General features: G+C 42.7%; 1 protein-coding gene across 1 annotated transcript in view; it reads right to left on the bottom strand.

The window, feature by feature from the left end:
• Positions 1-212: 212 nt before the first annotated feature.
• Foxo3 (forkhead box O3) overlaps positions 213-26840 on the bottom strand; it is a 109117-nt gene continuing 82489 nt past the window's right edge. Inside the window, exons 3-4 of the mRNA XM_042675416.1 lie at positions 19508-20943; positions 213-4977 (exon numbers count right to left, since the gene is read on the bottom strand). Of these exons, the coding sequence (XP_042531350.1) occupies positions 19543-20943 (1401 nt within the window). The 3' untranslated portion in view covers positions 213-4977; positions 19508-19542. The remainder of the gene's footprint in view (positions 4978-19507; positions 20944-26840) is intronic.

Below are 26840 nucleotides of genomic sequence, written 5' to 3'. Positions count from 1 at the left end.
GCTTTTATTGTTTGGTTGTCTGTAGAGGTCAAAATTGGGCCAGAGAAAAAGTTTACTATGTTCATTTAGTTGACAGATCTCCTAATAGAGTCAGCCCTGTGCTGCTCATTCCAGCCTGTGAAGTAATCCTACAGAAGACCTTGAAATAAACTCAGCCATTTTATTGCTGGGGTGGGACCAAAAAAAAAAAAAAAAAACCACACTTCTTGGAATAAGACGAGTGTCATCGATGCTTTATTTACATGCGTCACCATTTCTTTTACAAACTAGATTATGGTTTTAAATGGAATACACAAGGCAGTATCTACAAACACCAAGGAAAGTAAGCACTGCATCTCCACTTCATTTGGAAAGGGGATAATTCCCAAATCAAACTGGTTTTGATCCTGGAGAAGAAAGGCGGCAGATGTAATTCATGGCAACATATGGTTATGTTAAAATCCTCAGTAAGAATGCGGGATGATAGTGTTCGCTTTGGAAGAAAGGATGGAGGTGCTTCAAACCAAAGCCGAGCTGCTTGATTCTCAGGTGTTTGAATATGGCCATGCATCATGTGTGACTCTAGTTGTATAGGGTAGGAGCAAGAAACTGAAACAGGTAAGACAGGTTTACAGATACTGTATACAGAGATTTTTCATTCATGCAACTTTTTTTTCTTAAAAAAAAAGTTAAACATGTGAAGCCAAAATGCACAATACATTTTAAAAAATATCACTAATTTTCCTGGTCCTCTTTCACATTGTTTACATTTCTTGTGGATATACTGTGCTAGGACAAGGGTACAAGGGAAGACTGATTGCCAAGCAATGAGAGAATTTGAGAGAAACCAGTGACCAGACATAGTTTTTTGTCGTTTTCTAAAAGTGGCTGCACACATATTTCTCGAGTGTAGCAGATGCCTTGTAATCATTCATCAAAGAAAAGTACACACAAATAAAATTAAGAAACAAGAAGAAAATATCCCATCCATTTAACCTGTATAAAATGTTACCCACATAAGATTTAGATCAAATATCACAGTCTTTTCAGATACTTGGATATCTGTTTTAAGATCTTGTTTGAAAAAGAACTTCATTTTCAAAGAGCGCGGGAGTGTGATGGGTGACACTGATCCAGAGGCATTGTACTCACAACCTGACTTTGTACAATTACTTAAGAAAAAAGAAATCAGAATTTTGTTTTCCCCCAGTGCCCTGCCTCCCAGAGCTCTGGGAGGGCTGGCATTTTCGTACCTCTTTACCAGTGATTGCACTTTTATGAAAAAAAATTTTTTTTTGCTTTTCTTAATTAAAAAAATACACCTAATAATATGGTGTTCCCTCAAATACAACAGGAAAAAAAAAAAGAATTCAGAACTGTCAAGAGTTTTCTTTTTGCCTTTAGAGAAGGATAATAGCTTTATTTCCCAACAGCCTTTGACACCAGCATCAGGAACAAAGGACTTGCTTCCTGAATGTTTTATTCCTGATGGCCTTTTCCAAGAGATTTAAATGCTCCTTATTCATCAAGTGAATAGTTCCTTAGGGAGAGGTGAAGTCTGTCTCTGTAACCCTTAATCTGGGTATAGGGTTAGAAGCCACCTGAAGTCACACCCTGAGTAGTGAGCCACGTGTCTTCTCCTCAGGACGGGAAAGCGACACATAGGATACTAGAAATCAACACCCAAAAGAAAACCCACTTTGCATTATACAAGGATGCAGGATCCTCCATGAACAGAAAAGACAGACTTCAGCAAAAAATAATTTTCAAATGTGGTTCAGCAATCATATTGCAGAGGATTGATGCAGGAAGCCACCTCAGATGCATTCACAGTTAATGGGGTACGCTGTGCCTGGCACTCAGACTTTGTGCCAGGACAGTGAAAGCTCACAATAAAGCTCTTTTCTAACTTTGGTACAAGGTATCAGGTTCCGAAGCCCGAAGAGAGTCATGGAGCCCCAGAGTGCATGTCTTGTCTCCACAATTATGTACTCTGCTTCCTGACTTCCTGTCACCAAGTGGGTGGCTCCCTCCCTAGGGGCAGCTCACTGACTGAGGGGCTGGGGGTGACCCTGCACAATTCTCATGATTCAACAGAGCACTGCTGGCCCTGGCCTGAAGGCTGCAGTGTCATCTGAGATGTTTCAGATCACACTATGGTCACTATGGCAGGGACTGAAGACATTCAGAACATTACATGGTGGCCCGCAATTAGCCCACTCTGAAAGCGGGGACCTGATAGAGGGGACAGAGGGTCCAGGCAACACCTCTGACCACTGTATAAACTGGCTCATCTAAGGGAACCTGGCCTCTGTGTGTAGGGAGTGGGGAGTGGAGATTGAGGGGTTCTGACACCTTATTATTTAATTCTTGCCTGACCCTCTCCTGGGTGTGGCAGTCTCAGCTGTCCACACGACGTGTAGACTGTAGACGCTTGTTGGAGTTACCTAAAAAAACATTCTGTTATTCTGATCTGGTCTGAGGCTGCCTTGTCCTCATACCCGTACCCTCTGTCTTTCCCTCAGCTGTTTCAGATTAAGTCATAATCTGGTTTTAGGACATTCTGTAAGACATTGTGCTTGAAATCCAACAAACACTGGAAAAGAAGAGGATAAATGAGATGCCACATGTCTGAAAGGAATTCAACATTGTCAAGCTGGAACACATTGGAGGGTTGACTCTCTGGCTCCCAAGTGGCTCCTAGGTCCTAAAGCTGCATAGGCAGGTAAGCTATTTTGTGAGTTAATTTGTTCCTTTGAACTCAGGAGAGAAGTCTCAGGGCCTTCAAGTTGGAAGCACTTGGGATCCTCCCTTGTATCTGATCTTTATCCGATCATCTCTCTCTGCCCACCTACACCCTGTAAGCCCACAGCAGCCCCTGCAATACCTCTGCCCAGGCAGCACCATGCAGGAAGCCAGGCAGGCAGCCCTCCTTTACCGACACTGTACAGCAGACTACTAAGGAATCAAAGGAATGGCTAGCATTATTATAAAGAATATGGTAAGCAAGTGTGGCTCACTGACAAACAGACCACGTAAATAGAATACATATTTTTAAAAATTATATATACTTTAAAAATGAAGATTATAAACATGTAGCAGTTCAGAGAAGGCAATACACTACAGGTCTACTATAATCACAACTGCACAACAATTTACAGATTCTGTGAAAGGCAGGGTGAAATCAACAGAGCCAGTGCTCAAACGTGACAATCGGAGCAAGGCGGAAGAGACGTGTGACAATACCAAATGGAACTCTTATTAGGCTAGGAGCTATGATCACCACCAGCATCATCCCCAGAGGAGTTATAAAGAAAGGTGCAAAGGGGACCTTGGGGGGCTAGTGGTGGTGGGTGCAAGGGGTTGGTGCACGTCTGTGTTGGTGCCCACTGCCAGGGTACAAGCATCAGCGAGAACTCAAGCAGGGAAGTCTGTGCTGAAACACTAGCTTGTGTTCCTAACGCCCATGCATAAGGCTCCATTTTTGTACTGTACATGATAAAATATACTTATACATTTGTATGCTTAAGCTTTTTACACAAAGAAAAGTCTTTGTATCACTTTGGAGAAGTCTGTTTATGCTGTGCTAATCAGAGCATCGTCACACCAATTTCATATGTACCAAAAGTATTCCCAACTTTTCTGTCTACAAAGGGGGTGATGAAGACAATCACACTTTCCAGGATAAACAGAAAGCACCTATACAGCACCATAACTTTTTGAAAACACAACAAAATGAAATCCATAGAAGCGGGAAAGTTTTTTGTTTTTAAAAAAGTTTAAACTGCCCTATTGTTTTGCTTCCATTGTATCTCTTGCACAACTACAACTTAAGCTTACATTTAAAAAAAGCAGTTTGTATGCTATTGCCTTTCACCCATATACTTCTACAAGATCAGATGACACACAGCAAGGCTGAACGTAATCAAGGATGGATATTTCAAATGAGATCTGCCCTCCCAACCACTCGGTGTGTCCTCCGCTCCTATCTTATCTCATGGTAAGCTTAGTCGCCCACCTGTAAGCTCATTTCTTGAGCTTGAAAAGCAAAACAAGACACATTTTCCCCCTCTTTTCTTTTCTCTTTAAAATTTAGTCCCATAGTGGCATTTGGCAATGAGTGGATGGCTGAACTTATTTCTTTCTTGAAAAGCTACTCATTTCTAACCTACCAGCTCAAAACTGTCTACTGTATTAGCTGAAAAAATTGATGAGAGACCACAGGTCCTACTGACTGGGGGGTGGGGAGGGAAGGGGTCTCACCCTCAGACCACCCTACTCAGAAGCTGAGGAATGGAAACATACGGGTCAGATGGATACTGTGCTCCATGTGTGTTGTCTATGCGTGTTCAGTCCTGGACGGGTGCGCATAGCAAACAGTTGTGCCATTGTTCAGTTTTTAGAAAAGGATAACATTCTGCCAAACAAAAGAAGAAAGAAAATCCCCGCCCCCCCCCCCATAGTTTCTATATTGTATTAGTTTATGGAGTTCCATGGGCTCAAAAATCTTACGATGCCCAGAGCCAGAATGGTATAACATTTTCCTTTTGTTTCTAAATGTGCCTGGAAAGGATGGTTAACATTTTAACAGAAAAATACTGCAAGTTAATGTGTGTGAAAAACTCAGAGGATCAAAAGAACACAAACACAAAACAACACGTAAAACATCCCATAAGCCATCGCGATATTAAAACACCACAGAATCGCCCACAGGGGCTCACAATGTGCTCTGAAAGAGACTGGGCGGTGCTGACGGTGCCGTCCTCGCTGGCAGGTGGCTCACCACCCCGTACCAGGAAGATTTTGCATACTTTATAGAGTTCTGTTCCAAGGGTAAGTGCTTCACCCAGGATAAAGGGCTGTTAACAGTCTCTGCTGGGTTAGGAAAATGGCGCGGGATTCACAAAGGTGTTAAGCTGTAAACGGTATCACTGTCCACTTGCTGAGAGCAGATTTGGCAAAGGGTTTTCTCTGTAGGTCTTGTGTCAGTTTGAGGGTCTAAAAGGCAAGAAGAGAAAACCAGATATCGTTAAGGACATTCAAATGGCAACAGTGGGCACCCAAGGGCATGCTTCATCATCTTCCCATCTGCTTACCCTCCTTTGCAGCCCAGGGTACAGACAGAAAAGCTGTTTGCTACAGAATTTTAAAGGTCTGAAAAGTCCAAGGACAAAGTGGGATTACTTTCTTTATTTCTTACTTGGTCCTTTATTATCAAATGCTCTGAAGTGGAAAGGCCCACAGGAAATAAGAGCAGGCACTTGGGGAAGCTAACGGAGGAAGGCACACAGGGGAGGCTCTGGTGGGCCCTGTTAAGTTAGGCATATCTAGGGTTACCAAGTTTTGTTCTAGACTTTGGAACCCAGGGGTTTTTCCATGGTGCTTTTCTGCTAAAACAAGGCACTTTTATCACCCAAAGCAGACATCAGCTATACTTCTCGACTTTCCCCTACCCCCAGCAGACATAGGTGGGCTAAAGGAACTTTCTCACTATCCTTTCCATTCATACTCTTCATGCCAGGGGAGAGGACATGGCCTTCCTACAAAGGCTCAGTAAACCTACACTGCACATGATGTGTAGTAAGGACTTACTCTAAGTAGGCTATCTTGGAAATTTAATTGCTATATTAAAAATCTGCAGAGAGAAAAGTTTGTAACACATACCAAGCCAAACAGACCCCCCTCCCCCCAAAAAATCATGTTAACAACAGCATTGTTTTGTTGCCAGTAGTCTTCAATGGAAAAGACTGGTAGTACTCCCAGAGCATCTGAATTTAGACAAGTGTTACCTGATTTCATGGGGGCAGTTAAGCCCAGAAAAGAGGATTAACACCACCACCACCACCAAAAACAAAACAAAAGTACATTAGAGATTATAGCTAAAGGAACTGACATGACAGGCCTGGAGACATAAGATCTTTTGTTTATGGAGACAGTGTTGGCTGTCATGGTAGTAAAGAAATGGCTCCAGGCCAAGACATGGGTAAAAAAGTGGCAGTGAAGCATCATAAGCTCATGATCTTCTTACCACCAGGCAGAGTGACTAAATAATGAGCAAGGTGCCAGGAAGCTCACACTCAATGAGGTACATACATCTGCCCCTGCCCATGGAGGCAACACGTGTTCATTTGGGATTTGCACCAGTGTTCTTCTGACTCCAGTCTCTTCTGTGACTAGGGGTAATCTCACCGTCTATCATCAACATTTGCAAAGGCAGCAAGAATAATATTTATAGCAATGGTTATATTTACCTCTGCTATAGCTCCAAAGAAGGTGTTTTACTGGAAGGCAGAGACAATAAAGATCAGGAGGCCACTCCCATCTCCACTATTTAGCTTCATGTGTTTTAGGTGTTGTTTTGTGTGTGTGTAATAAAATAATGGTTTCTTACTTTCAGAGGGAAGAAAGCTAAAATAAATCACAGACCTTGGTATTCATGAGAAATTAAAGCTGGTGATAATGTAAAGCCTCTGCCGGGATCCCTGAAGCATGATCACACAGGTGCTCACAGATGAAAGTCTGCTGAAGGGAATTTGGGTTTTTTTTCCCCTTCACAATAACACTTAATAAATCACAGTCTAACATCACTATGCAATTAGTCATCAGGGATCTGGGGACTACAGTCCCCAAGTCCCGACCCTGACTTTCTGTAAGTTCTAAGGGAGGTGCGTCAAGATATTACCTAATTCAGACCCCTCCTTGGTTCCCTTTGGTGTTAATTAATCCACTGCCGAAACTGGTGCATAATGGGAAGATAACACACTTCATTCCCTAAGTACAGAGGCAGAGCTGCAGATAGCTGTGCTGCTGGGGTGCCCCAACATGGAGAGGAGGAGCCAGAGGACACCTAGACCCCAGATGTGGCATCACCTGGTCAGGACAGACCATCAGTCCTGAAACCAGGGTAGAAGGCCTACCTGGGGTGGTACAAAGACATACCAGCACCAATCCCCGGGTCATACACCCACTCCCTCAGCAAAAGGCCCAGAATCTTCTGGGAGTATCATCATTAAAAAGGAGATGCACTAATTATCACTCCCCTTTCTGCAGCACAAGACAGAGCAGGAGGACCTGTGATGCTATGTCCTGGACCTTCCTCCAGGGTCTCCAGCCCTCTTGGGGAGTCTGCTGCAGGAAGCTGCCTTGGTGCTTATGGTTGAGGCCACTAGTGCCAGACATAGGGACAGAGGCAGCTCCTACAGAGGGCACATTTAGTATAGAAACGATCACTTCATACAACTGAAAGGCTGCAATAGGAGGAAAACAGACTGCAAAATATTGTGAAATTAAGCAACCAGATAGATAAACGCAGAACAGGAATATAATCACCTTCTAAGAGAAACATTAAGATCACCACTTACGACAAGCCCCAGGAAATAGAAATAACCCTTTGGAAAAGAGCAACTGCCTGGACTTCAGATTTCTAATGGCTCTTCTGCAGCTCAAATGGTCATTTGCTTTGGTCAAGGACCAGAAGAGGTGGGAAGCACAATCAGCTACTGAGCTGGGAATTCAACGATGCTTGGCTAGGATACAAGTTTCATGGGATTTAGCAAGCTCTCACCACCCTCTCATGGATTAAAGTATGGCCCTTTAGTTAACTGTGAGGCTTATGTATGTGTGTTGATACCCTTGTAGTGTAAAAACATATCAGATTAAGCAAAGCTTTTGGAAGGAAAAGGAAGTAGATAGCTGACAAAACCACAGCTGTTACTTGGCAGTTACTAGGCAATACACCAATTAACGACGAGTAGAAATGGTTACCCTGTCTCACTGGTGACTTTCACCAGTGAGGAAGGAGGTGGTCCCCCTAATCTCCCCCCACCCCCGCACCCTCACTACTCAATAAGTTTAGAATCAGGCTGTTGATGCAAGGAAAGTGAAATGGGGAGGCCAAATAAATGATGAAGCCCAAACTAAAAATATCTGTGGATGCTGTCATCTGGTCTCTGGTGAGATCAGTCCCTCTGTAATCCTGGCATCTGCAGGGAAGACAAGCTTCTGCCTAATTATCACCACTAGGTCACATGATGTTCTAAGAAAGGGAGATGCCTCTAAAAGTACAGAAAACATAACAACCCAATCAACTGGAATCTGAGCATGGACATAACTATCCCCACTCCTGTCCTCCCACAACATTCTCTGCTGTGGAGAAGTGCACACTTGTCAGCAGGGTTTTTATCTACTTGGCAGAGAAAGATGACTTCAATACTGACTACGCTATAGAAGGAAAATGAGACGTAGGTTAAAACCCTCACACCTGCAAATCCACGAAGGATAGCAACCATTTTCCTAGTTAGAATTTTAAGTTAAAGCAAAGTCAGCATGTAAAACAGAATTAAAGTGAAATGATACTTCCTTTATGCTTGAAAACAAGGACAGTTTAAGCTCAACCTTGTAACTATCAGGGCAAGCTGGAACCTACACAGGAACACTAGGACAAAGTGAATGGATCCCTCAAGCTGACAGGACAGCCTCATGGGGAGTCACAGAACAGGTGTGGGTTTCAGAGTAAACCTGGCAGTACCATCTCTGTTTCAGTCCTAGAAGGACTGGAGGGACATCAATCCATCTGGAGTCTCAATCCAACACCCACCAAGGCTGTTAGAATTGGTGTCACCCCAGGAAAAACATTTTTGCAGGTCTCAGGTTAGGCAGCCTCATCTAACTTTGAAATGCCAAAATGGTAGCACTTCCTGTACAATTAGTTCATATCTACAGGCCAACATTACACTGTGTAGGTAAACAGGCTACCATTATAATTTGGTCATTTCACATTAGCTTTTAGATTGGGACAGGTGAGGAAGAGGAATCAGACACTTTCATGAAAATCAGCCTGGTGGTCAGTGACGGCTAGTGCAAATCCATCACTAAGCCTGTGCTGTTGACCACAGAGCCATCTTCTATGTCTGCCAGGGCAAGGGAGCTAACAGGTGCAACTGCATGAAGTCCATTTTGGTAAGTGCTATCACTTTGTCATGCTAGGTAGTTATGATGGAAATGGAACAGGTAAGGAAGTTCTAGGCAGATTAGAGGCCATGTTTCTATCCAGTTGTAAAACCTCCCAAAGAAAAAGCTAAATATCCAGAAAACCTGGCACCTGGGCTATGAATCTTTCTACTAGAGGAGGTAGAAGAGATAATACAGAGAAGCTAAGAGTGAGGATTTTTTAATGATAAGGTGACAGGGTAAAGAATTTGACTACTCACACTATTGAAAAACATTATTTTTTGCATGAGAGTAGAGCTTGACTTGTGGAAAGTGCTATGCTGGCTACCTCCTAGGAATGCCTAGCTTTTCAGGTATTTAGTAGAGCCTGCCAAGGAAGGCTGGTAGGTACCTGCAGGTAGCCCTGCCTACCCTTGCTGGCCAGCCATTAGTTCATGCTGACAAAACATGAGGGAAAATGAGGAGGGAAGTGGCTGTCCTAAGTCATCACAACCCAGACAAAGCACTGTGCAGAGGACCACTGATGGCTACACAGGCTCCATAGAAATAAACTTGACCCTGCAGCATGGATTATTTTTAGCCAATATTTTATATACATGTCATTTAGTGTCAAAAGTAAAGTTGTAGAGATTTCATATTTTCTTGAGAAGACTATTTCTACAAAGACTATTATGTAAAGTGTGGGATATTAAAGAAGCATTTTAAAGGCAAAAAAACCCCAAACCTTTAAGGAGTATTTGGATTCCTCTCTAAACTGATTATAATATCCAAAGACTGTAGCTGGCAAAGACTAATGGGATTAAGTTCTACCTCATTCTTACCTTGTATTCCAGTGTTAGTGGGAACAAACCCTCTACTTGCCCAATGGCTCGGGCACAGGGATGCTTTGTCTAGCCCTCTCTTCTCCCCACCTGCATGAATCACTCCTGCACTCAGACAGCTCCTCCACCCCATCTTCCATTGTTTGGCCTCTACTGAACGCCAACACCTCGCACCTGGCACCTGATCACATGGTACCTGGACTGAACACTTCTTCGTGAAGTCTGAGCTTCCAATATGGTGAACTCCCCGAGAGAAGGGAAAAGGCTTCCAATGAAACCAACCATTTAGGAAACATCTGATATTTTAAGATCGCTGTTTTAGACATGATATTCTCCTTCAATCTGCAGAGATTCCAAGGGGAGCAACAAAATTTCTTTCACATTCCAAGTACCACGGAAATTTGAAAGTAAGAACAGTTAATGTTGGTCAGATAAAATGAATAAACCATATTCCTGGAAGAAGCCTCATGCTGCTTCCTATCTGCCCTATTGCTCCAAAAGCTACTCCAATTTGCCAAGAACAAGTCTCACTGGAGGTGGGGCAGAACCCAGGACAGGATGTAAGATTTGTATAGTTTTTGGAGGCAGGGACAGTTTTCTATTAAATTTCTAATATTCCTGTATCTTATAAGACAAAATCAATAGAAGGCATGATTTTTAACAATTTAACATTTCTATTCCTTATAAGACAAACTCTTAGAAGGCATGATTCTTAACAATCAACTGATTCTCAAGTACTTAATAAAGAATTAGCCTTCTTACATCTTTTCTGTATATCCCAACATATACAACCATTATCAACAGCACTCAAATCCCCAAATGAATAGTCCAACAATTCTATGTTTCAGGGTACTGTCATGACACAGTGATCCACAATTTTAAAACAAAAGGGATCTTGAGCCCAGGATGGAAATGCTTAGCGCCAAGCCATGACCTGAATATCACTGTTTATCTTTGCTGGGTGTGACATTGTCCTATATGACTCTTCCCTGCATTTACTGGGGTGTGTGTGGGGGGGAGGGTGCGGAAGTGAATGGCAGATGCCCTAGATTTCCAGAAGGTGGGGGACCAGGAGGTGTAGTCACCAGTCCATTAAAGGGTCCAAGTACAGAAGTAGGGGCTATGAGAGGTGCATCCTCCAAAGTTCTCTTTCCCTACTTCAGATACTATAAAGGGTTTGTGAGACAATCTAATTTTCCAAGTAATTCTGAAACCAACAACAAAATCAGCAGAGTCACATAAATAGTTTGAACCACTCATCCACATGCTTAGTGTGACCAGGACATGCTGCTGACAGATGGTGACCAAAAAGCAGTCATCACACTGTAATACAGGAAGCAAACCCAGGGGGAGCTGAAAGGAGGGGTTCCAGCATGGCTCTTGATTGAGAATGACACAAGAGGGTCCTGGGCTGGTGTTCTGGCAGTGTGAAGACTCGGAGTGATAAAGTCTGTGATAAAGCGCCCCCTGCCCCCAACCTGGCCATGTCACCTGTACCTGCACTTGGTACAATGCACTCGGGGTTCCCCACCCCAGTCAGCAGGACAGGCTGAGTGGTGGAAGTTGACTGGCTCCCAGCAGGGAATAATTTGGCTTAGATGCTTATTTGGTGACAGGCAGCATTTTCAGTGGCATGTAAGGGTCAACCTTCTAACACGTCTGTCAGTTAACATATTTTCTGACTACTTATAGCTATGTTGGGCTGTATAGTTTTCCAGTTATTTCTGAATACACAAATTCTAAATGGATTACAGCAGCATGTGCACAAACGGAGGCCTAGTGGAACTTAAGGGGTGCAATATTGGGGTCTGAAGTCAGAGCTTCATGCTTACATGGCAAATGCTTTACCACTTGAACCACTCAGTGAAAAATAATTTAGAATTTTGACCTCAGAACTCTGAGACTTCTATCTCTGGCCTTCTCTTCCTGGCCACAAATTTCCCCCAAGGAATAAAATCAAACATTCTACACAGACACGAACAGTTTATAAAAAAAAATTGTATGGCTCAGACTTCTTTCATCAGAGAAAAAGAGAAGGAAAGACATACTGACACACAAACCCTCAATCAAACCAAGACTGGCAATTAAGTCCATCCTTCCAAAACACTAGAATTATCTTCAGAGACTTCATGACTAAGTGATTCTCATCCTTTAATAAATGAATGCCATGGATCTTTAGCAAAAAGGTTATCCAATAAGAAATCTAGAATTACAGAGTGAGGCCCACATCTCTTACTGCAAGGAAAAGAAACAAAAGCAGCCTAGACACTGGCATTTCAGCCCCATTCAGTCTTGCAGAGCACAGTATCCCAGACTGGGTCTGCTGTGACGTTTTGAGAAGGGCAGCCTAGTCTTTCAGGTTTTCAGTGACTATCTTTCTTAACAACAGAATTGTGTCATAAGAGGTAAATCATCACTGCTGCATCATGCCCGTATGAGGCAACTTTTCTGTTTCCAAGGAAGCCCTAGAAGATCTGTGTGGCCTGGGATAGCCTGGCAGTGGGAGGGCAGAAAGGAGAGGTTCTGGAGACCAGAACCATGGGCCCGGCTCAGGACACCCAGGAAATACAGCTGAGGCTTCTCCCTTAGCAGCTGGCTATGAGCTCTTATGAACCCATCAGGCCCTTAGGGAAACCTAAGGCCACACAGCCAGGTTGCTCAAGCACTCCTTCAAAGATGCTAATGGAACAATTTGGGCACCATATCTAACCTGTTGGTCCATCTGCACAGAGGCTTACTTTGAAAGTGGAAAAACATCAGTTTCTCTAATGGGTGCCCTCAAATTAGTAGGCAGGACTTCTAGGGAACATTGTCTTCAAAATGCAAAGGCTTTTATTTGACAGACAAGTGCTATACTTGTTGAATAAAGAATATAGACTGATTCTAGTTTACTGAGAAAAGTAGTGGTTCTCTGTGTTTATAAGACTCGCTGTATTCTTTATTCTGTATCCATTTCTGGAGTCACTTAAAATCACAAAACCTGGGCAATGTGGCTCATGCATGTAATCGTAGCTACTTGGGAGGCAGGAAAATGCAAGGAATTGCAGTTCAAGGTCAGCCTTGGCATGAAAGTTTGATTCATTCCATCCCAACCAATGGCTGGACTGAGTGATACACATCTATTATCGCAGCTACTGGGGAAGCACCGTGGCTGGGCATTCCTGTCATCCCAGGGATACAGTAGATAGTCCAGGCATAGAGGGACACCCTAGCTTGAAAATAATGCAAAAGGAGGCTGAAGATATGGCTCAAGGGGGCAAAATGATCATTTAGTAAGCACAAAAACTAATAGGTTCAGACCCCAGTGGGGGAGGGAGGAACCCAAACACAACAAACATTAAATAACTTTTTTTAAAGGGGCAAACAAGACAGTAAGTTCTATCAGAGCTAGTCCTGTAAGAGCTAGCCCTGAGAAGAAAGTCTAATTTTAACTCCACTGCATAGATAAGCAAACTGAGACTCATCTGAGTGGCTTGACTCAGAGCCACGAGGCATAAAAATGTGCTACTAGTCCACATTCCCTCTGCCATTTCACACGGCCTTGCTCAACTCCCTAGCAGCTATAGGGAGGCCTTTTAACCCACAGTTCACCTCAGAGTAGAACCCAGAAACAGCATGCTCCAATGGTTTCCAATTGGCTTATGTCCAACGTAGGAACTGCTGTACCTTCTCCCCAACAAATAAATAATAACAAAATGGAAGGGAGAAAAAGAACACACACTCAACTACAAAACCAAAACCTACAGCAAAAGTCCAGTGGGGCTTTTAACAGAAACCATCATCTGGAAACTGATGATGAACTGAGTGAACTCTGACCTATTCTGATAGAACTCCCGAAGTAGTGATGTTTGTATTTTTATGGCCCAAAGACACATGGAAAAAGAAAAACATACAATAAAGAAATAGGGCTCTTTAAGTCAGAGTTGTCCAAGAAAGTCTGGCATGTTATGGTTGCCACATTGTGTGTGTCTTTTGCTCCCACCTGGCATGTGAGGCCGTTTTTCACTGTAGGGTAAGTCACCGCCAATGCAGTCAGTTGAAAGTGAGGCCCTTTTTGATTCACCTCTATCCCTGTGCCCAGCAGATTCTCAAAATACATTCTGTCTAATGAATCTAGGCTTTGCTTAGCATTTCCATCAAAATGGAGTCTTCCATATGCCAGGTAGCTAGCTCATCCACAGGAAGAACACAGTCCACAGCTGAGAGATGCTTATTATGTGACAAAGGCATACTAACCCTCTTCCCCCCCCAAAAACAAACAAACCCTCAAGAATAATGACAAGTAAGCTGTGGGTAAGGGCATGGGCTCAAGGGATACAGCACTTGCTTAACAACTGTAATCCCCTCCTCCCTGCCCCCTGGAGGAAAACGTGAAGAACCCACCACCTATTTTAGCAGGATTTCTTAAGGACAGGATTTCTTTTTTTTCTTTTTTTGGGGTCCGGTCGTGGGGCCTGAACTCTGGGCCTGGGCGCTGTCCCTCAGCTCTTCAGCTCAAGGCTAGCGCTCTACCACTTGAGCCACAGCACCACTTCCGGCTTTTTTTTCTTTTTGCTTATGTGGTGCTGAGGAATTGAACCCAGAGCCTCAGGCATACAAGGCAAGCGCTCTACCACTGAGCCACCTTCCCAGTCCCAGGACAGGATTTCTTTAGGGCTTCCTAAGAATGCTGATCCTGTAGGTTCTTGCAAAATTAAAAAGATGTAGTCAAGATACCAAATTTAGGAAACACTGAATGCCCTGTGTGATATAGCCTATCTTCCAAGGTCTGTAATGTTCATTTAGGTTTTAAGACAACCTGCCAGAAATAACCTAATTTTCCTTTGTTTAACACAGTATTTCCAAAACAGGCTCCATTTTCTACTACATTCTCATGGACAGTTTAAGAGTAATTATTCTGTGAAGTACTTTGAGGAACAATAACGTATTAGATATCTAAGCATCTACAGTATCACTAATTCACAAAACAAAACTTTAACTCATTTTAGTTTCTAAAGTTTAAATTTTAAAACATTTTAGAGGATGGGGTAAAGCAAGACTTTGAAATCAAATGAACACATCAATAAGGATAGGGTAAAAGAAGTGATATCTCAATTTTTAGGATAAGAAAATCTCTACCTTTGAATAAAATCCAACCTTGGTCTTTAAGTATGGAGACAAAAGGCAGCCAGCAACTGTCATCCCACCTTCCCAGGACTGAGGAGAACAACAGGGACAGGCAATCTCTCCAGCCAGGACATCGAGGTGGCTCTTGATAAACCCATTTCCCTTCCCCATACAGAAAGGCAGCCTGAGAGATGCACAGATAACCCCAAGGGAAGACTCCACTTACAGAAAATGGTATTTATAAAGCATCAAATGTTGAGCAGTACAAATACTTAAAAAGAAACTTCTAATGGGAGTTTATAGTTTACAAGAATTACAATGAGCAATTGTGCTGTTTAACCCATTTGTTTATAGTCCACAGAAAGCTCCATGGCCAAGTGAGAGCTTTCTAACATAATGCCACTTATAAATGCACTTGGTTGAAGTGGAAAACTCTCAAACTCTGCCCCATGTTTAGCAGGCTGGCCAGAAGCACACATAGGTAGATGATAAAGCCAACAAGTCCAAGGAAGAACAGTGTTTGTGCTGGATGTCACTGTTTTCCAGGGGAAAATACCATGTATGGCATGTCCCAGACTCTACAAAGAATCCCTGTTCATAGCTTGATAAAATTTCCTTTACTGTTATCAACACTAGGAAGATCCAGTCATCTCATGAATAGTAGGTGAGAAGTTAAGCTTCTTAAAGTGGCAAGAATAAAGACCTCTGCAGATGCAGAACACACTGTTACCCAGACTACAGTCGAGGGACAAATAGCTGGGTCTGTTTTCCAGACAGAATATCATATTCTCTAAAACAGAAATTATTAACTACATCAAGAAAAACAAGACTTCAGATAAATGAAATACCAAATGCTGCTACCCGTAATTGGTTAAAATTAGTCTTATCTCTTAATGTAAAATTTAAAGACATGATAGAATCACAAATCACAACCTTCAAACATCAATCAAACTGGCATTACAGATTCACCCTTTTGGGAAGGTAGCCTACGCATCAGTTCCAAATTCTAATTCTATACTAGTACATCACTTACCATTTTATAAGCAGAATGTTTAGTTTCAAAGTTCAAACTATATATATATATGTATGTATGTATGTATGTGTATATATATATGATGTATGTATATATATATATATATATATATATGATACACTCTTAATGTTCTATGTTTCTATTCTGTTTTATAGATTAAGAAAAACCCTAATATTCAAAGAGATTTCTAAGTGATGTGGCTAGTGATAGGAACAGGAAGACAATGACCCCTCTCTCTTCTCCATATGGCTTCTCCTGGTGGATGTTTTCCAATCTTACCATGAAGTAGTTTAAATTACATTGTGAGCTGTTCCCTAAACGTGTCCCCGAGTGACAAGAGAGGAAAACAAATCAAAGAGCTTATGGATTCAGACATCTTCTGACATCAATACTAGGGAGAAAGTGAAGCAGCTTTCCCTCCATGGAGACACCTTTCTAACTCAAGAGGGTCCAAGAGCTGAAGAGCTTGAGTCCATCAGTGTGTATGCCCAGGAACATTGAGGGAAGACTGTCAGTCACAAAAAAAGTATGGAAATGTTTCTTTTGCAGACAGACCCAAAGGTCAAAGGATTTTACCTATGCCCTAAAATGAAAGCCACTTGTGAGACATCCAGAGACGCACCCCAATATAATTCTCCAGTAAAATGTCATCTGAACAGAGCTGTTCCATGACCACCAGGAGAAAAGCCATGGGACCTCTTGCCAGTGAGCTGTAATGAATATAGAGAATGACTAAAACAAAGGCAAACAAAAGAGTCATTGCAGAAGAGCTCTTGGGAAACTGGGATGCTTAATTTGGGGTATGAGAGTCATTCTGTCTTAAGTCCTGTTTTCTGAATGTAAGAGTCTTCAATAACTTGGGCTGGGGAGGTGGCTCAGTGGTAGAGTACTTGTCTTGCATGCATGAGGCCCTGGGTTCGATTCCTCAGCACCACATAAGCAGAAAAAGCCGGAAGTGGTGCTGTGGCTCAAGTGGTAGAAAGCTAGCCTTGAGCTGAAGAGCTGAGGGACAGCGCCTAGGCCCAGAATTCAGATCCCCACAGCCAAAAAAAAAAAAAAGAGTCTTCAAAAACTTGACAGCTAAAGCTTAAAAGTAAAAATATGCTTCCAGCCACATGTGCTCCTGAATGCTGAGAAATTCATTCCAAGGCAATGTGGAATCTTATACCAAGAAGGTGGGCCCCCCCTTAAGGAGCTTCCACTGTCTTTACTCTGCCCTGTGGTTATATTGAGCTGGTTTCCTTTCATAGCGATTTAGCAACTTGCTTTGTTTGAGTTGCCATCCTTGCCTGAAACTTGCTATGTAGTCCTGGCTGGTCTTAAACTGATGATCCTTCTGCAGGCTGGGATTACATGAGAAGTGGTTCCTTTTCAAATCAAGAAATACCCTATCAAATTAACCTCTTCCAAAAAGTTGTGAGGAAAAGGTGACTAAATGACAACTTCCAACAGGGTATAAAGATGAAATGTATTATACCCAAAGTAGTCATTTATCAGTATGAAAATTATGGTTTAGCCAATAAAGATTTAAAGCTAATATATTTAATCTCTCTTAACAGATCTTTGTACAATCTTTCATAATTGCACACACATACCCACACAAGAGGGAAATCCACGCTTGAAATATCAGACAAAAATTGATGGCACGTTTTCTGCTCAACTCATTCTTTCCAGGGAACATGAAAGTGGTGTCCTTTACAATGACAGCCAAATGTCTTTAGAAGACATACATTCCTCTTCCTCCAAGAAGACAAACCATCTATTCTTCCAAAAACCAAACATCTACGTTTCTAAAGACAAACCTCCGTCAGCTCAAGCTCAGGTAAGAGACGGCACTGGCTGGCCTGGTAGCACTGTTATCCTATTTAGCTTCCATTACATTCTTTTTTTTAAACCAGCTCAAGGGCCATTAAATGTCGAGAGCAGATGTCTGGGTTCCATTAGGGGCCTATTCTTGCCTGGGAAAGCAGAGATGCTTTAGCTCACAGTGCTGGCTCTCAGACATTCCCTTTCCACAGCTATCCGGGGCTTCAGTGAGCTCACTGTAGGAGCCCCTTGTAATTCCTTTGCATGGAGGGTTAACAAGACTGGGTTTTTATGGCTTTGAATTCCTTTTCTCTTTCATGTCATTTAAAGAAGGGAGTAAGCAGTTATCTGAGAATGAAACTTAAGAATAATAAAACAACAACAACCACCAGAAAGAACTGGAGCAAAGCAAAGCCTTTTAGCATGGTGACTGGGGCACAAACCTGTTAGCAGAAGGCCCCAAAGTTCCCCTCAGTTTTCTAGAAGGGTAGTTCCAGGGCAAGCTTTCTATTAGCTACTACTTGGGCTAAGTCCAGAGCACTTCCCATTTTGTACCAACTGAAAAAAAACTAAGGAACTACTATGGGTCAAGCCATGAGTCCAGCTGTGTGGCCTTGGGCAAACTACTTAACCTCTACAGGCTCCCTATTTGATCATCTGTCAGTATGTTTGTCTAATTGCACTGTACATATTTCAACCCACTGTAGTTTTGCAAAGTACATTCATATCCTTTGTGCATTTGATTCTTGCAAAAACCCTGTGGAGTAGCTAGGGTCATTACCCTCATATTCTAAAATGGGAAACTGAGGTGCAGGTGCTAAGCAACATGCCCATGACAGCAGCCAAAAAACTCCCAACTCTGATCCCAAATCACACCTTTGTGCCACCATTCACAAGTGTGCCACTCTGTGTCTGATATCATTTATAGGTTGAATAACAAGGAGAAGCACATGAATAACTGCTCCCTCGTATAAAATCTTGTCTTTCCAGCCTCTTTTTTTTTTTTTTTGTGTCAATCATGGGGCTTGAACTCTGGGCCTGGGCACTGGCCCTCAGCTCTTTAGCTCAAAGCTAGCACTCTACTACCTGAGCCACAGCTCCACTTCTGGTTTTCTGCTGGTTAAGTGGAGATAAGAGTCTCATGGACTTGCCTTCCCAGGTTGGCTTTGAACCGCAATCCTCAGATCTCAGCCTCCTGAGTAGCTAGGATTACAGGCATGAGCCACCAGCGCCCAGCTCATTTGTATTTTTAAATGCTTAAGTCCTGAGCACTAATCTAGATGTCTAGTACTACGGTGAAGAATAACCTAACAGATCAGATAATTCACATAAGAAAGAGTTCAGAAACAAATGCTCCATCACCATGATGTTGGAAAAAAAAAGATGACCAGACACCTCATCACATGGCAGACTGACAAGGGAAGTGCTGGATCCGAGTGCCTATAAGGGAGCCCTGGGGTTTCCATCCTTCACCTTCAAGCAGGACCTAAGATTCCCTTCCTTCTCCTGCTCTCATCCACTCATCCATCATGTAGGGGCACTGTGCCATAACTCAGTGAGGGCTGCAGGATACAAAGAAGGAGCCTCTCTGTATATGTGTGTGTGCTCTTCTTACTGTCAGTAAACCTCCTGAGGAGGGAAGGGTACCTAGCAGCCCTATTTGGTTAGCAAGTACAACTCTGGGGTGACTGTCTTGGAACCAGAAGACTGTGTACCACTGGCCTACAGTTCTCTGGGGCAGTTAAAGATAATAAAGGACAGGGGTTCTGTGGCCCTTCCTTCTTATTGTTATGCCATAGCCTTGGGCACTGACCTGCTTTGCCCACTTCCCCTTTCCTCAGTGATCCTTCAGCCTGGCACCCAGCTCTGAGATGAGGCCTGCTTAGCACCAGTGAAGTTCCCCACGTTCAAACCAACAACGTTCTGCGTGGAGATGAGGGAGTCAAAGTTAAAATCCAACCCATCAGCATCCATGAGTTCACTACGGATAATGGACTCCATGTCACATTCCAAGCTCCCATTGAACATGTCCAGGTCCAGGTCACTGGGGAACTTCTCGTGGCCCATGACAGGAAGGTTTGCACTAGTTGAGTATAAGGAGGAGCCTGAGAGAGAGTCTGAGAGGGTTTGCATAGACTGGTTGCCAGGAGACTGTTGCTGGTGTTTGGCTGACCCAAGGCTGTTGGAGTCACTCAAGCCCATGTTGCTGACGGAATTCGACAAGGCACGGCTGCCACCAAGAGCACTCTGGGTTTGGTGCTGATGGTGGAGCAAGTTCTGATTGACCAAACTCCCCTGGGTAGGCTGGGCAGCAAAGGACATCATTGGGTCACTGCGAAGAATCACGTTCCGGCGGGAGTTCTGAGCAGACACAGCAGTGCTGGCCTGAGACATTAGGGGGTCTGACTGGGTCATCATGACATCGCTGTGGCTGAGTGAGTCCGAAGTGAGCAGGTCTTGGAGTGTCTGGTTGCCATAGTGTGACATGGAAGAGAAGGTGGCTGGCTTGTTCTCTTGGATGGTCTGCATGGGAGACTGGCGCAGGGAGTTCAGAGATGAAGGTCCAAATACGGTGCTATTAAAGGAGCTGGTTGGAGAGCCCAGGCCAGAGCCCTTGGTGGTATATGGGAAGCTAGAGCTCCGCTGCATGAGACTCCCAGTGGGTGATGACTGGGATGATGGGAGTGTGATGTTATCTAGCAGGTCGTCCATGAGGTTCTCAGTCAGCCCATCATTCAGATTCATAGTGCCCGCCATGTCGGTGAGCCGTGGCAGCTCCATGGTGCATGGCTTGCTCACTGAGGGCGACAGGCTGGCTGAGCTGCTGTAAAGCATGGGGGAGAGTGGTGCGTCGTCGTCCTGGACATCATCCAACTCTGTGCTTGCCAGGATGGGTGACAGGCGGCCACTGACTGTGCTGGCATTGGAATTGGTGCGTGAGCGGAAGTCTGTCCACGCATCCAGCTCATCGCTGCTGCGGGATGTGGGGCTGCCGGGCCACTTGGAGAGCTGGGAAGGGCTGTCATCTGCCGACTCCTGTGCAGTCTGCAGGGCTGCCTTCTTCTTGGCTGCACGACCACGGCTCTTGGTGTACTTGTTGCTGTTGTCCATGGAGACGGCTCTTCGCCGGGGGGCCTTCCCACTCTTTCCCCCATCAGGGTTGATGATCCACCAAGAGCTCTTGCCAGTCCCCTCATTTTGGACCCGCATGAATCGACTGTGCAGTGACAGGTTGTGCCGAATAGAGTTCTGTAGAGAGAAAGGGAAAAATGTCAGACATGAGCCAGGATGCACAGAAGAAATACATAAATCAAAAATTTCCATTTTCAAGTCTTTCCATCCCCCACATCCCCCTGGCTGATACTAGGGTTTGAATTCAGGGCCTCACAGTCGCTCAGCTGGCATTCTACCTCTTAAGCCACACTTTCAGCTGGCTTTTTGGTGGATATTTTGGAGATGGAGTCTTAGGGATTTTTTTCTGCCCAGGCTATCCTTGAATTATAATCCTTCCAATTCTCAACCACCTGAGTAGCTAGGATTAGAGGCATGAGCCACTGGTACTTGGCTATAAATCTCATTTTCTGCTAGTACTGCAGCTTAAAATCAGGGCCTTGTGCTCTTGCTTGGCTATTTTTGCTCATGGATGGTGCCACCTGAGCCATGCCTCCAGTCTAGCATTTTGCTAGTTAACTGAAGATAAAGAGTCTCAGAGACTATTATGCCCCGAGCTGGGGCAGACCCTCAGATCTCATCTTCTAGGCTAGAGTAGTTAGGATGTCTACAGTAAGCCACGGGCACTCAGCTAAGCCTCCTCAATGTTAAAAGACTAAAAATGATTTACAAGACAATCATCTACATGATCTTCCTACATGCAAGTCATGGAATAAAGAGGCGAGGTAAGTGGGAGGTTTCATGTCTAGGAGGTTGGGAGATGGTTTCATAGCAAGGAGACACTGGGAACAAACAAGCTTATTGAGACCGTTTTCCCCAATTTGTAAGTTTTATTGTCCTTTCCACAGTTATATTCCAATATTAGAGTTCACACTTAGAATTTATTGCCACAGTACTCCTTTCTTTGTACTTTGCAACAGAGCTCCCTGACTCTCTAGAAGTAATTCATCATCTGAGCATGCATTTTACTCCCCCATGGTCCTCTCTTCCACAGTAACAGGCAGCATCTACTTCTTAACTACTTCTATGAACTAAGAATAGGAATTTTTACCTGCCTTCCCATGACTCCATCCACCCCATCTATTCACATCTTATTATGTTACATCTGGTAGACACAAGAATGATATGTCAGGATTTTCTGGGTTTGTAAAAGAAACAGGCAAATCTCCAATTTGGAAGAATTCAAATAATTTATATACGATCCCCTCAAGGTAATGTGGGTTGAGTGCAGAATGTTCTGTCCAAGAGGGAGAAACACTTTTCAAAAGGTTTTTCAATGGACAAAATATAGTAGGATTTCTCTATATTATAGGTTAAGCAAATATATTAGCAAATGTATTAGGTTAAGCAAATAAAAATAGAATATATCTAAAAAAAACAAGGAGAAAATTAACTTTACAGTGGAGAAATCTGACAAATATTATCTCAGCTAGGTGATCAAGGTCAACACCAATGGAAGTACCTGTTGGTAGTCTGTACCTTTAGAAACAATGTGTTGAAAATAAGCAACTTTTGTATTCTTTTTCTCCAAACCCACAATTCCAATCTAATTATGAAGGAATATTAAGCAAATCTCAATTAAAGAACATTTACAAAATGCCTGCCAGCAAAGAAGAGCCTAAGGAGATAAAATGGTTACTGGTAATGTAGTGTCCTAGATTAGAAAAAATGAGGGAAGTCTGAATAATATATGGATTTTAGCTCATCATAGATGTCAATATTGGTCCACCATTGTAACGTAAGTACCACAATGTTAAGATGTTAATAGAGGGAAAGTGATGTTGGGTATATGCAAACTCTGTACTATCTTTGCAACTTTTCTACATATCTAAAACTAAATAAAAGGTATGTATGCTTTTGTGTGTGTGTGTGTGTGTGTGTGTGTGTGTGTGTGTGTGTGTGTGTGAGTGTGTGTGTGTATGTATGTATACATGCATATGGATGAAGAGAGAAAGGGAGAGAAAGGAAGAGAAAGAGAGAGAGAGAGAGAGGGAGAGAGAGGGAGGGGAGAGGGAGAGAGTGAGAGCGCAGGTCTTGTGGCTTGAACTCAGGGACTACACCCTATTCTGAGCTATTTTTTTGTTCAAGGCTAGTACTCTACTACTTGAGCCACAGGCTCCACTTCCAAGTCTTGGTAGTTAATTGAGGGGTAAGCATCTCACAGACTCTCCTTTGTGTGTTGGCTTTGAACTTTGATCCTCATATCTCAGCCTCCTGAGCAGCTAGGATTACAGACATGAGCCACCAGTACCAAGAAAAAAGATTTACATTTTTCAAGTACAGCAAATATCCTCAAAAACCTGTCTCCAAAAATACCTTCTTCCTTACCTAGTAGATATACCTGGTTGTCAGGTATAACCCAGATTCAGTTCTATCTCTGCTACTAGCCAAACATGCGACCCCAGACAAATAATTTAATCAGTCTGCAACAACTGCAGTACTCCATCTTCATTACAGCCATGATAATATCCTGCCAGGGATGACATAATGACGATAGATGATAATAACACACGTCAGAAGCCAAATCACGCTAGGCAGTCAGGGTGTTCTGGTCGCACTTGTGAAGTGCAGAGTCCAACAGTGGGCTCATGGCCTGGGGAAAGCTCATTCTGATCTGTAAAATGCTCCTTGTGCAGAAAAAAAAAAAGAGTTGATGGTATGGTCCACATCTGGAACAGCATCTGCAGGCCAGATGAATTTTTATTTGCAAGTTCAAGATAAAAGATACTGCCTTTTGCCATATATTAAATATGGATATATATCCATAAATATGAATCTTTTTGTTACCATTCTTTAAAATTGGCAAATCTTAAAGTGTATTTATATAGAAGATACAAATACATGTGGTCTACCAGAATGTTTTTAAAATACAGAAAGACAGCATGATTTTTACTGTAAGTAAATGACCCAAAATACTCAGTGTTTCCTATGCATGTTCCCATGCAAGAACGAACTGCACTCCAGGCAGAGCAATGAGCATCAGCAATCTTGGGTCATACTTGGCATTTTTACAACTGCCATCAAGATGTATGGGAGAGAAAAAAACAGACAGCATGCTGACTATCTGATGAATCAAATAATCATGTACCCTGCTTCTCTTTTAACTCTTACATTTTTTAAGATAATAATAGCAGCTCTACTAATGGTTCAGAATTAGATTCCCTTGAAAAGTCCAACACTTTCTCTGTGAAATAGGCATAAAGCATGATCTTGATATGTACTCTGCAGAGTTCAGGAAAGACGCAAGTTCAAGGTGGTTCCACTAGTGAGTACTCACAGATGACTTGATTAAATAAAAACGTAAACACAAACTAATGCATGAAAAAAAAATCGAGATGTCCTGAAGTTACAAGGGTACTGCAGGCATCTTTCTAATTACACTTGCCAGCCTCCTTTGCTCTAATTCTAAAAAGAGCTTATACCAACACCCAGAATTATTCAGAATGAGCAATTGTTAAATATCATCTATCCCCTCTTTAAAAAGCATTTGGGGAAGAAAAATGTATTTTAGTTTTATCACTTACAAACCTACTGAAAGAAAAAACATTTTATGGAAACTCAAAATGTCCTGTGTGGATTTTTGGATGGTCATCTATTACTATGACTATAACCTCCAGCAACCTATGTGTATGCAATTATAAGTTACAACTAGCTGAATTTAGAGATGGATATTAAGCTACTGTAAGGTATGTGGTAAAGAGGATGGAACACACATATTGAGGGCCAGAGCCATACAAGTCAAAGCAGGAAAGGAGGGCCATGAAGACAAGCCACCCATTCAGGTCCCCAATGGCAAGGACAAAGATCTGAGGGGCTTACAAGCTTCCAGCATGGGTTGTTACTGAGACACAGGTTTCAGAATCACCATTTCTAATTCTTACTATAAGCCTGCAGAGTTTGTATATCCATGTTTAATAAAGGTTCAGGCTAAGAGATAGGAAACAATTTAACACAAGACTCCATAGCTGGTCCATAAAGAACCACAACTGAAATTAGGCTTCCCAACGCTAATCTCACATTTTCTTTACCATAACCCTTCCTAGATCCACTACCAAATTATGCACTAGTCACCATTTAATCTATATGTGCTAACAGTTCAAGAGAGCCATCTAAAGCAACTGATGCTTAAGAAAGAAGGACATAAAAGCATTATTGTATTACTTTGATTTTATTTATGAACTATTGTGGGGTAAAAATTTGGGGCTCTCCCCCACTATTTTGTGTGTGTGTATGTGTGTGTACTAATACTGGGTTTGAATTCAGGGCCTCGGCCCTTTTCTTGAGTTTCTTTGTTCAAGGTTAGTGCTCTACCACTTGAGCCACTGCTTCAGTTCTGGTAGTTAATTGGAGATAAGAGCCTCAGAGACTTTCCTGCCAAGGCTGGCTTTGAACCAGCATCCCCAGATCTCAGCCTCATGAGTAGCTAGATTGAGCCACCAGCACCTGCCTCTGCCAGCAAAAAAATAATAATTTTTTAAGGACTTAAAAAAAGAAAAAAGGCTTTCTGGAGGGCAAACCCGAGGACAGCAATGCCTTCCTTCCTTAGTGATACAGCCTGCACAGCACCGTCTCTAAGGAGACACGGGGTGGTCTCTTTAAGGATGGGACTACCCTCAGTTTCTGAAACAAATTCTACCTTCTTTAATGAGCAATTAGCTTCAGTGGGTAGCCAGTCTTCACCTGACTCAAATTTTAGAGGTTTGGGTGGCAGAATATATTGCCTAAGGCATATATCTAAAGAGCACTCAGACAGGTTTTTCTAGTTACTTAAGACAACAGAAACAGAAACCGGTAGGCCCTCATCTCAGCAGCATCCTATTCACACAGGCTGTCCAACTGTTCCTTTATAAAAATCCATAATCTGAAAAGTAGGGCATTGACAATGGCCAATAAGCATGACTCACACCTGTCTGTTTCTGCTTCAAATGCCAGAAATGTATTCTGTTTTCCTCAGAAGCCAGGACTTCCAATGACTAGCTTTTCCATCTAGGTTTTGGTGAAGCAGGAAAGGCAAATAATAAATAAACGCCAAGTAAAATACCAGTACTGTGATGTTTCTCCACTGATAGAATTTTCGGTTATATTCCTAAAGGTCCTTCCTTTGCCTCAATCTCATTATTTAAATATTAAAATAGTCTATGATTTCCCACAGATGTATGTATCATCCTACCAAATAATCTAAAATTCTTAGGATTAAATTTGTTTGGAGACTGGGAGATGAAGCTAACTAAAGAAATAAATCAAAAACTAGAATTTTTAAAAAATCATGCCAAGATTTTGAAAAAACACGCTGAGTTGGCTAGAGAACTGGGAGTAGCATTTCCTTAACAGTGAAGTGATTAGTTACATCTGACCAACCAGGCTCCTGCTGCTAAAGCTCAGGCCATTCCCTCCCTACATTTACTTACTGAAGGAGCCCAGAAGCTTCCTCAACCTGAGAACATGGGAACAGTTCCAGTTATTTAGATCTACTACTTAGTAATCAAGATGCTGATAAGTAACAAGGAAGCAAACATCTCTAGGAAGAATGTTTTTTGTTTTTTTTTTTACAGTCCTGGGACTTGAACTCAGGGCCTAAGCACTGTCTGAGCTTCTTTTGCTCAAGGCTAGCACTCTACCACTTGAGCCACAGCGCTACTTCAGGCTTTCTCTGTTTCTGTAGTACTGAGAAATCGAACCCAGGACTTCATTCATGCTAGGTAAGCACTCTACCACTAAGCCACACTCCCAGCCCTCTAGGAAGAAATTTCAGCTTCAGGAACCACTGTACCAGTTTTCTCTCAACTTGAACCTAAAGATTTATAGAGCCTTAAGATAACTCTATCACAATGTGTTCAAATACTCTCCATCTCATTTGTATGTCAATCTTTGCTTCTACAAAATGACTGACACTGGGTTAGAAGCCCATTAGGTATGATTCATTAGCAAGAGAGCTGTCAAACCTGGGTCTTGCACATTGCAGCTATAATCTCCTT

This window comes from Dipodomys spectabilis, unplaced genomic scaffold, assembly GCF_019054845.1.
Source record: "Dipodomys spectabilis isolate Male_0828 unplaced genomic scaffold, ASM1905484v1 ptg000001l, whole genome shotgun sequence".
Classification (NCBI taxonomy): Eukaryota; Metazoa; Chordata; class Mammalia; order Rodentia; family Heteromyidae; genus Dipodomys; species Dipodomys spectabilis.
Note: the sequence above shows the minus strand (reverse complement) of the source record. Positions and strands in the feature narration are given on the sequence as shown.